General features: G+C 35.5%; 1 protein-coding gene across 1 annotated transcript; it reads right to left on the bottom strand.

Annotated features, from left to right (window-relative positions):
• Positions 1 to 354: 354 nt before the first annotated feature.
• LOC131153646 (pyrophosphate--fructose 6-phosphate 1-phosphotransferase subunit beta) lies at positions 355 to 11420 on the bottom strand. The gene is made up of 16 exons (XM_058106098.1): positions 11110 to 11420; positions 10829 to 10990; positions 10583 to 10704; positions 9936 to 9989; positions 9724 to 9830; positions 9382 to 9487; positions 5339 to 5402; positions 3982 to 4070; positions 2623 to 2754; positions 2296 to 2466; positions 2086 to 2201; positions 1762 to 1873; positions 1528 to 1612; positions 1081 to 1125; positions 864 to 932; positions 355 to 683 (listed from the first exon to the last, which is right to left on the bottom strand). Exons 1-16 carry the CDS (start codon positions 11306 to 11308, stop codon positions 607 to 609), a joined length of 1710 nt encoding a protein of 569 aa, XP_057962081.1. The 5' UTR covers positions 11309 to 11420; the 3' UTR covers positions 355 to 606.
• Between the last annotated feature and the right edge of the window lie 235 nt (positions 11421 to 11655).

The following is an 11655-nucleotide window of genomic DNA, read 5'->3' as shown; positions in this document are numbered from 1 at the left end:
GAATGACACTAAAAATACATACCTCATGAGTCACCTTAGACCCACGAGGATTCTTCCCCTCCCATTTCTGGGAGTATCCGTTGATTAAGAATTTTACAAAAGGAAAGAAAATAAAATTTTAAAATCTTATTTTTCATTATATATTTTTTATATTAAAGATAAAAATTCATTTTAGTAAAATTCAATTTTTTTTTTCAAAAAATTAAATATTAATGTGTAAAATTTAAATTTTATTCATCAATTTAATATATATTTTTATTTTCTTTCTCCATAGTAAATTCCTTAATATTTTCTTTCCCTTTCCAAGAAAATAGGTATGAGGAAAATAATTTAAGGGGGAAAGAACCAAAAATAGAAACAAAATATCAGGCAATAGTATTTTTAACCAAGGCAATCCCGACAAAATAAAATTAAATAAAAATACCGAATACTAAACATCTCAAGTTGAATTCCTGGGATCACCCTCTCCAACAAAACTCAGATCAACATGTTGACAACCTAACCAAGATCACAGGGGATGCACAACTTGACTAATTTCTGCTTCTCTCTTCTCATGGAGAATTGAGCAATCCATCCAGGCAGGAGCCATAAGGCTACAACGTATGCCTAAGCTTGGGCTCCTAGTTCCAGCAGCAGTGTGTGATTAACAGCATTTGATGTTGGGCCATTAAACTGAATGGGGCCTGCAATAATAAAGAGGGAAGTTAAGAGGAGAAGCCTGTACTTGACCAGGATCCCAGATCTCAAAGGCTACAGACAGCAAAATGGAAAGCAAGAAGATGATGCATTTTTCTTGGTTCATTTTCCAGCCTCTACACTTCTGATAGGATCAGAATGAAGGGATATCCAAACCCATCGCTTACCAGGACTGATGTATCGATTCTTGATGGCCCACTCGTCCCGCATAGATGCAAACTTTTTGAATGGCGCACCTGAATATTCATCATCGTTGTAAATATTACTTGCAGCTTGGTACGCAAGATAAAATGAATTTGCTAATTAGAGTTAGCTCTTGGGTTATTAATCTTATACAACATTATAGCAGGTATTGATTGCACTAGCTGGCACAGGAACACTCACCTTCAAGCTCCACCATTGCCTTCTTGATCACAGGCTTGAACTTGCCTGCAAGACAGTTTTTGATTAATTAATAACAAACTTAATGGATGGGGAAGAGATAAATAACATAAATTATAGACTTCAATAGAAAAATACCACAATATATAGTTGCACGGAAAAATCCCAAAGGAAAAATTTTTAATCAGCTTAAAATAAGTTTAGAAAAGGAAAGTCCCAATGTAGCTGTTTCCTTTCCACTCTTATTCCATTACATATAAATAACACATTTTATGTATTTGGAAAAAAGCATGGAATAGTTGACTAACTATTGAGATTCTAGTATAAAATTTTATCATGTAATGCATTACCAAGGCATAGCCAAAAACTAAAACGAGAATGAAGAGAATAAAATAATATCTCACAGGATACTATTCTGCAGAATATGATGGAAGGGAAAGGTTAGCATACCATGTCTTCTCTCCACGTCCATTAATGAAGTCAATGCAGTTCCACCAACAGTCCATTCTTCAACTGGAGCAGCCAGATTCCCAACCTGGAGATGCAATGAAAAAATATTCAAAAAAAAAGTAACTAAGATGATAATGTTGAAGAGGATGAGGCAGGAACAATTTGAATGAAATACTAAAGAATGGAACTGGTAAGAGACGAAGTAGTGGTGTATTGAAGGCTTGAAGCACCAACCGATGAAATCAAACCAGTTTTTCCAGCATGAAGAAGAGCACCAGCAGCATAGCCCAATGCATAGCAGTATGCAGCATCAAAATTAGTAGGCAAGCCACATCTCCCTTCATACCTGAGAATTACACATAAGATGTCAGTGACGAACCAATCTATCCAATGGATGTTGCCAGGAAATGAGAAAAATGTAAAGCAAGCAAATTTAAATTGTTAATATATCAGATTAGGATCATGAACAACTATCAAGCAGTAATATTGTTTTTTATCAATCCCAAGCCATCAATTAAAGTGTCACAACACTAATATCTTGTCAAGCAAAGTACATACCCAAAGAAGTGGGACTGGCCTTTGAATTGAGCATTATATGTACCCTCCAGCTTTCTCTTCTCCAACTCAGTTTCAACCATTTGAATAAGCATTTTCTCTGTTTCTATTTTAGCAACCTACATGCATAAATCAGAAATAACATAACCATAGATACCTATAAAAACAGTACAAGACAAATTCAAACATAGAAGAGCAATATAAACCATGCACCTGGACATTTCCGTGTGGATCTCTTTCAAGCATCAACTGTTCCTGAATTGCCTGAGGTAAAAATTCAAAAAGCAGCAGAGATTGATTTGTAAGTTTCTTTTTCCAGAGCCCCCCTTCATCTACGATATCATGAGCTAGAATTTCATTCAGTTCTGCTATAAGTTGCTGCACCTGCAAATTGCGAAGTAAAAACAAAATAAATACGTCAATTAGCATACATGCAAATGCACATTAACACTGATAAGCATGATCCCTACCACTGTATTTTGATAAATGGGCATTAGAGGAAACAAGTCACATCAACAGGGAATAAAATGAGAAGTATACCTCAGGAATGAAATCAATAAGGCCTTCTGGAATAAGTATGACTCCATAGTTATAACAAAATTCTGCACGTTTACAGATTACATCTACAATATAGTCTGTAACACTTTTCAGAGTCAACTTCTTGGCAGCAACCTGTAGCCACAAAAAACATTGTCAACAAAAAAAAAAAATGGCAGAGGAGGCTTCCCCCAGGAGTTTACAGATTAGTTTGTGTTGTGAAGCTTTTTAGCTCATCAAAAGACAAGATCTACGTTTCAGATCAATGAATCCACACCCTTTAATCAGCACTAGAAACAGTTCAAGGGAACTTCACTTTTCAAACATTTGCCAACAAACAAATTTTCTATCCAACTACAGCAACTTAAAATGATTAATTCTAGCTAAAAACAGTACCTTCAAGTCACAAGTCCCAAGCAATTTCTAAGATTCAAACAGATTAAATTGAACTCCTTCGACATATAACTATGACAAACAATTTTACCAGAAATGGAAATTTCCATTATAGGATATTTCAATTTCATCCAACTCAGAGTATCTCATATGTCATGTCTACTACCAAGATCAGGCCCTAGCAATAAAAATGCAGCACTATCAAAGAGAAAATTGAAATTCCCATATTTTACTCACCGTGATAATAACAGCTCTTCAAACATTGTTGCACATTGCATTCAATATTACAATGTTATCAAGTTTACTTTAAAAAAAAATCAAAGAGTTGTTTGCATTTTGGAAGTGTTGATATCTATCATGCAACAAATGAAGTATCGAAGACCCAAAAACATTCTAGATTAATTGCAGAGCTCATAATTAAGGAAAAAAAAATTGAATCTTGAACTGGGTGATGCAGTTTCGGTATGGTGGGCTGTGTGGTTTTTGATGGCCTTGGGAAGTTAAAAAATCCAGCAAGGCTTACTCCAACTAATTTGTAGGCAATTATTTGTTTTAGTTGCATCAATTCAAAACTGTGTGTGATTCCATCAAACACAGAATAGGAAATAGACGTTCACAAATTTGGGAATAATCATTCCTTGTCCATTCCATGCTACAGATTAATAAAATTTTTGCATTATCATTTGTTTTATGATGATTACACTTTCTTTCATAGGATATCAAATTCCTATATTTTGACATTCTATTCCTACAAATAGACATTCCATGAATCATGGTAACCCTAGTATGGGGCACTTTTTAGGATACTTTTATGCTTGCACTAAAAACTGGCAACAAACTGAATTTTAGAAAGTCACTCCGATTTGTTTCAACATCAACAAAAGTTTGATCCACACAAAAAGTCCACAATACTCCCATCAAAGTATGTGCAGATGCCTGGGATATCATTTGAAGATGAAGTATTAGCACCTCTTCTCCAATAATGGTAATGTTTGGATGCGTCTGCAAAGCACATTCCAGTGTAATGTGCGAGGCTGCACGTCCCATGAGTCGTACAACTGCATGAATATACAAAACACTCAATACAGGTTACACAAAGGAATATTACACAGAATATTACGATCACATCCCAATCAAATGCAATAACAAAGCAGACAAACAAACAAAACAGGGGAAAACAAACCCCCAAGATTTACATGGCTCACCTTTGAAGGTCTATGTCTTTGGGGGGGAGTAACCAGAATCTAGAGATTTTTCATTATGAATCAAACAGAGGTACAATGAATATCAAAAGCATCCAAACAATCACATCACAACCTAAGATACACAAACTACACATACAAACCCTGCGAAAATAGCTATATAACATATGACCAGTGAAGAAAGAACAAATTGTCAAGCCGAGTCAAGTCCATATAGCGGAGGTTCTACAACTGCAGCCTGAGAAATCTCTGCAAAGCTGCTTAGTAGCAAACTTAATAATTAAAATGCAATGGGTCCTTTAACCCCTTCCCCAGCTACCCCAAGGAATTCAATATACATGCTTAACATAAAGCATTAAAAAAATGTAACGCCCAGTGCAGAAGGTTCCTACGCCATTGGGGGCTTGGGGAGGGCAAGATGCATGCAGCCTTACCTCTGTGCTTGGAAAGAATATTTTTGTGACTTGAACCTTTGATCTTTGGTTTGGTTATAACATCCTTACCATTGAGTCAAGTGATTTATGAATATAGAGCATAAATAAAAATGAAGTCCACTAAAGAATGGTGAATGACAAACTATCCATGAAATTATGCATAACAATCAAAGACAACATGCTTAGGTGCTTTGAAATAGAAAAGCTTTCAATGCTACAATGCTAGGAGGTCATCATTGGAAATAATGCATTAATGGGGGTGGATGATGTAAGTGCTACAATCGAAGAGAATTTAATAATGTGATAGTTGAAACGTTTTGGTGAAAGTTAATGAAGACCAATGGGTACAAGAATGAAAAACACTCATATGGCATAGGTTCAAGGCACTGGGATAACAAGCGAAAAACCAAAAATTAAGTGGAAGTTGTTTGTCTTGATAAATAAAAAATGCAAGTGGAAATCAATGTCAATTTGAACGTGGAACAATCCAGTTCACGGAATGGCAATGGGGGTGTGGTATGTTACATGCCCTAAAATGTAGAACAAGTATACTTATATAGATATATTGGTGAAAAATATGTAATGAATTCTTAGTGGCAGTGAATCATTAAAATGCATAAAATTATAAAATCAATATATATATGCATGCAATAACACGAAATGCAAAAGTAAATGAACCAACAAACTCACAGTGATAGTATTTTCCTGTTGAGCGAGCATCTATCATTACATTTCCTATCATTTCTGCATATATCTGCAAGGTCAGAAAGACAGGGTGATGCAGGAAAGATGTTAGAATATATATACATACATAGGTAGATAGATAGATAAAATTTTGAAAATTAGAAGAAGAACAGGGAGAAGAATAAGAAGAAGATAAGGAGGAAAGAAGAAGGAGAAGAAGAGAAGCAGCAGCAGCAGTGGTAAGAACAGAACAGAAATACAGAATAGAGATGAGACACAGAATCAGAGGAAGAAGAATAGCAGAACCTGCGGGAGAGAGAGAGAGAGAGAGAGAGAGAGAGAGAAACTGCAATCTGATTCAAAACAATAACCGTGCAATAACTTGCACGTCCAGCACTTAACCCACTACTAACTAGAACACATATTTACATAAAGGCTCCAATACAACAACAACAACAACAACAAAACAAAGCCTCAAGTCCCACTAGGTGGGGTCAGCTATATGAATCATTTTCCGCCAATTTATGCGAACATGGATAATTTCTTTTGACTGATTCATGGATATTAAATCCTCACTCACTATCTCCTCCCAAGTTATTTTAGGTCTACCCCTACCCCTTCTGCTGCCCTCCACAATAACTAACTCACTCTTCCTCACTGGTGCACTATGTGGCCTACGTTGCAAGTGTCCATACATCTAAGTCGTATCTCCCTTATCTTATCCTATATAGGAGCTACACCTAACTTACTGCGAATATGTTCATTCCTTAATTTATCTTTCAATGTTATACTAATCGATATAAGCATTCTCATCTCAACAACTTTTACTTTTAAATATTATACTTCTTCGTCGCCTAACATTCCGATCCATAAAGCATAACTGGTCTTATAGCTATGCTATAAAACTTACCTTTCAATTTTAAAGGTATTCTACGATCACAGAACACACTTTAAGCACTTCTCCATTTTATCTAACCTGTTTAACTCTATGCATTACACCGTCTTCAATTTTTCCGTCGGCTCGCATAATAGATCCAAGGTATCAAAATCTACAAGTGTTATTTATTTCTTCATTATCAAGTTTAACTTTATCTCCAATATTCCTCCTATCATTACTAAAATTACATTTCATATATTTTGTCTTATTTCTACTTATCCTAAAGCTTCTAAATTTCTAAACTTCTCTCCAAAATTCTTACTCAGTCTCTATTTCGTCCCTAATTTCATCAATTAATATAATATCATCTGCAAACCACATACACCATGGAACCTCCTTTTGAATACTCTTAGTCAATTGGTCTATCACTAAAGCAAAAAATAAGGACTCAAAGCAGATCCTTGATGTACACCTATGGTGATTGAAAATTTTCTAATTTCTCCATCTATAGTCCTTACACTAGTTATTACTCCATTGTCCATATCCTTAATGACATCAGTATATCTATTACATACACCATTTTTTTTTTTCTAAAACCCACTATAGAACTTCCTTAAATATCCTATCATATGCTTTCTCAAGGTCAATAAATATCATATGCAAGTCCTTCTTTTTTTCCCTAAATTTTTCCATTAATCTTCTTAAAAGATATATAGCTTCTGTGGTAGATCTCCTAGTCATAAAACCAAATTGATCTTCTGAGACCTTCATTTCTAACCTTAATCTTTGTTCAACTACCATTTTCCATAGTTTCATCGTATGACTCATATTTAATTACACAATAGTTATAACAATTTTGAATATCTCCACTATTTTTGTATATAGGTATTAAAGTGTTTTTTTTCCATTCATCCGAAATTTTTTTAGTTTTTATAATTGTATTAAATAAATTAATTAACCATATAATTCCGTTATCACCTAAGCATTTCCAAACTTCAATTGGGATATTATCTGGTCCCATAGTTTTCCCATTTTTCATCTTTTTTAGTGCAAACTCAACTTCATTAACTCTAATTTTGTGAATAAATCTCATATTTTTAGTCTTTTCCTCATTTGACAATTTTAAGTTTAAGCCTTCTATTTGGCTTTCATTAAACAATTTACTCAAGTAACTTCGCCATCTTTCTTTAATGTCTTCATCCTTAACCAAGACAATATCATCTTTACTTTTTATACATTTTACATTTCCTAAGTCCTTACTCTTCATTTCACTAGCTTTAGCAAGTTTAAATATATCTTTTTCTCCTTATTTTGTATCTAATCTATCATATAAACTATTAAATGATCTATATTTAACTTCACTAACAGCATTTTTTGCATCTTTTCTCGCATCCTTATCCTTTTGAAAGTTATCCATGTTTCTACATTTTTGCCACGTTTTATACCAAATTCTTTTTGTCTTTATGGCTTTTTGTACATCTTTATCCCACCACCAACTTTCTTTGCTATTCGAGAATCTTATCCTTGATTCACCTAAAATCTCTTTTACTATTTTTTTAATAGAGCTAGCTAATCTGCTCCAAAGAGTATTTGTATCTATACCATCCTCTATAGTCTAATCCTCATCTTTAATCATTTTATTTTTAAATTTTAGTATATTTTCTCCTTTAGGTTCCACCACCTAGTTTTCTTACACTGGTTTATTTTATCCTTATTCTTCCATTTTTTAACACATATATCTAATACTAAGACTCTATGTTGTGTGATTAGAATTTCACCTGGAATAACTTTACAATCCTTGCATGATAAACGATCTACCCTCCTAGTTAAAAAAATACAATTTGACTTCTATTTTGTCTACTTTTAAAGGTTATTAAATGTTCTCTCTTCTTAAAGCAAGTATTCATTATACTAAAATCATATGACATATCGAAGTCTAAGATCATCTCCCCAGGCTCATTTTTGTCTTCATATCCATATCCTCTATGTATCCTTTCATAATTTTTATTATTCCTTCCAATGTGTCTATTTAGATCTCCTCCTATAAATATTTTCTCAATCCCTGGTATGCCTTGTACAATACAATCCATATCTTCCCAAAATTGTCTCTTAAGATTTTCTGCTAAGCCGACTTGAGGAGCATAAGCACTAATGATATTTATCATCTCTTGTCCTTACCATCTTGATTTTTATAATTCTATCCCCTACTCTATTTACATCAACAATGCTATCTTTTAATTTTTTATCTATAATAATTCTTACTCCATTCTTATGTATTTCTTTTCCAGTATACAAAAATTTAAATCGTGATTTATTAATTTCTCTAACTTTCTCCCCCACCCACTTAGTTTTTTGAAGGAAAATTATATTAATTCTTTTTCTGATTATTGTATCCACAATTTCCATGTTTTTACCCGTAGGTGTCCCTATATTCCAAGTTACTAATCTAATCCTAATTTCCTAAACTAACGTCTTTACTTGTCCACGTCCAGAATGATGTAGGAACCCTTACATATTTGACACCGTACCCGAGCACCAACATGGCGTGTCGCTTTGGGGCGATGACTTAGCCCACCCTCGCCTACTTTTCGCAACACCCGAGTGGTACAAGTGCAACGCATCACTCGTAGGGGATGCCCCAACAAATATTCAGTAAAGAATCACATCATAGTGATCTGACAAATTTTACGCTGGCTATTAGCTACGTAATGCAACCCTCCTCCATTAGTGGTTCTCCATCACAAGGGTTCTCATAAGAACTTGGAGGCCAACATAAAGGATTGGCCTATTTCATTCTAGCAGGGATGAACTCCTCAAATTGGTCCATTTAAACACCTCAATAAACTTGAACTGATTGTATGGAACGATATGGAGGTCACTATCAAAGTTGAACTAAGCAGTTTCCAAGATACTCATCTAACAAGCTCTTTTACTTGCAGAGTAATATATTGAGTTTAAGTATGAAAACAAAAAAAACAAAAAAATTTGAGGCATACAAAACATCAGTCCCTCTCCCATCCCAAACCCATCCCTACTCCATTTCAAGTTTTGAACCGTAGGACCTCTGGTATGGAAGTCCAAGAGTCCAACTGTTGGACTTTTCTTTCAGGAGCAAAGGGGTAAGGGTTATAAAATAATTGTAAGTATAAAACATAATTCACAGCTTATTCACCTTGCATGCAGTATCAAATCCAAAGCTTGCAGGCACCTCTTTGCATTTCAAATCTCCGTCAATGGTTTTTGGGCATCCAATCACACGAGTTTTCATATTTTTTGCCCTGAAAAATTCAATATATTTGATCTCAAACCAATAGGATCACTGATAGTCATAAATAAAGAACATATTTTCTAAGTAATCATCAAACTACGAGTTTCGCAACTTAACAAACTTAATAAAAGAATGAACGCTATTCAAAACACAAAAGGAAAAATTTAAAGCAAACCAATCACCACATCCAAAGTCTTTTAGAGACTATGTTATACTATTACCCAAACAAAAGCCCAAATATCATACCTAAAGTTTTCTGCCAGGAGACAAGCATTGGTATTTGAGTCATCCCCACCAATAACAAGAAGACCATCCAAATCAAGCTTCAATGCCGTTTGTTCAGCTTGCTTAAACTGAAAACATGCCCCATAAAGAGAGTCAACCACATTTATTTTCACAAAATGAGTTACAGAGAACTAAGCACAATCTTTCAAAACCAGAAAGAAAAAAGATTTCACCTGTTCTGGAGTTTCGATTTTGTCTCTCCCACTACAAATCATATCAAAACCACCCTGTCAAAAACATTCAGACACCAAATCAGAATTGACAATGATCTGAATGGTTTAAAATTGTGCATACAATTAACATAAATTAGCGACGAATATATGAACACAATTAACTAGATACTACTAAAAAATTGAGAGGCACATAATACAGCTGCAGATAATACAGCTAACGGCAGAATTAAAACAATTTACTAGGTATTTGGTTTGGCAAATCACATGTCAGGAATTCTATCCCATAGAATAGGAACCCATTTTCATAGGGATCCAAATTACCAAAAACATAGGTGGATTATGCATTCCCTAATTGAGTGAGCATACTGTATATGGGAGTTCCAGGAATCCCAAATGCCTGCCCCCATAGAGCACATTCCCGGGAATCATCAAAGATTCCTTGCAATGGCTAATTTTTTCATGATCATAGAAACATTGCAAATAGAAAGAGACGTGCACGCATCAGAGAGAAGCATAATAATCACTGTCATTTGAAATGGAAATTACACTGCATGCTTTGATGCTTCCATACCATCAATTGAGTTGAACTAATAAATTATATAAGCTTGAATCTTCTGGAACCGCTAATTACCATAATAAATCCTAACCTGATTTCTATATGGGTAAATATATTCCGAGTTTAGTTCTACATATTTGCACTTCATGATCCCAGCTGGACCTCCTCTGAAACCATATAGTGTGCTCCCTTTTGCACGAGCCTGCAAGTAGTCTGCACCCAAAATAAATATAAATAAATAAATAAAAGGTTCCCAATGATAGCTAAATAATTAAGCTTTTTGCAATCGTGCAAGATCCCAATGTATCTGATAAATCCAGAACAAGATGATCCTAACCAAAAATCCCAGAAATGACATTGTGCCCTCCCGGAGCCTGGCCTCCAGACAAAACGACGCCGATTTTCAGCCTCTTATCCAACCCATTTGCACCCAAATCGCTCGGCACCAACATTGCCGATGGTTGCCCGAACACATTCGGAAATAACTTAGCAATCTCATCTGCGCAAATAATAAAAAATAAACAAAATGAATTCAAGTCCATGGAGTAAATAAACATAAATAACACTTGTATAATTGGAGATTAAGCAGTGCAATCATCAATCTAGATCTGAACTGACCTGGGTTGCCGGCGGCTGAGCTAGGGGGGCCGTCGGCGATCTTGAACGGTTTTTTGAGGACAGAAGGAAGGGGGAGGGGGTGGTCAAGACGGCTTGTCTGTACTTCGCTGTATACAGAGGCGAACCGCCCCGTCATCGACGCCGGAGACGACATAAGAGCGGCGGCGAATCCGCCGTTGGCTATGACGGTAGAGTCCATGGTTACTGACGACTGTAGTCTGCGAACGGCAAAACCAGAACTTGAAGTCTAAAACAAGAAGGCGACATGCGCAATGGGAACGAGTGTTGTTAGGTATAAAGTAAGGAGGGGCAAAAGTGTCCTAGGGGTTTCCTGCCGCAAGGGCAATGCCCGTGGGTCGCGGGGGTGTTTTCGGAAACAGGGAAAAATATAACACGTGTGCGATGATCTTGAATTGACTCTGACCGTCCGCTAAGCATACGTTGCTGGTTTGCTACAAATCCCGAGGAAGAAGTGAGGACAAAGGGCAAGAAGGTCTTTTGACGTTTTGGCCCGGCACGCGAGGGCATTTTAGGACGATAAAAGTA

The sequence above is a fragment of the Malania oleifera genome, chromosome 4 (genome assembly GCF_029873635.1).
Source record: "Malania oleifera isolate guangnan ecotype guangnan chromosome 4, ASM2987363v1, whole genome shotgun sequence".
Classification (NCBI taxonomy): Eukaryota; Viridiplantae; Streptophyta; class Magnoliopsida; order Santalales; family Ximeniaceae; genus Malania; species Malania oleifera.
This window is presented reverse-complemented; position numbering and strand designations above follow the sequence as displayed.

What these genes read in the sequence shown, in the direction of transcription:
- LOC131153646 (XM_058106098.1), bottom strand. Translation starts at nt 11,308, where the DNA reads ATGGACTCTACCGTCATAGCCAACGGCGGATTCGCCGCCGCTCTTATG. An exon ending in AAATCGAAACTCCAGAACAG is followed by an intron (nt 9,831 to 9,935) that starts GTGAAATCTTTT and finishes GCATGTTTTCAG; the next exon opens with TTTAAGCAAGCTGAACAAAC. An exon ending in GAATCGATACATCAGTCCTG is followed by an intron (nt 684 to 863) that starts GTAAGCGATGGG and finishes TTATTATTGCAG; the next exon opens with GCCCCATTCAGTTTAATGGC.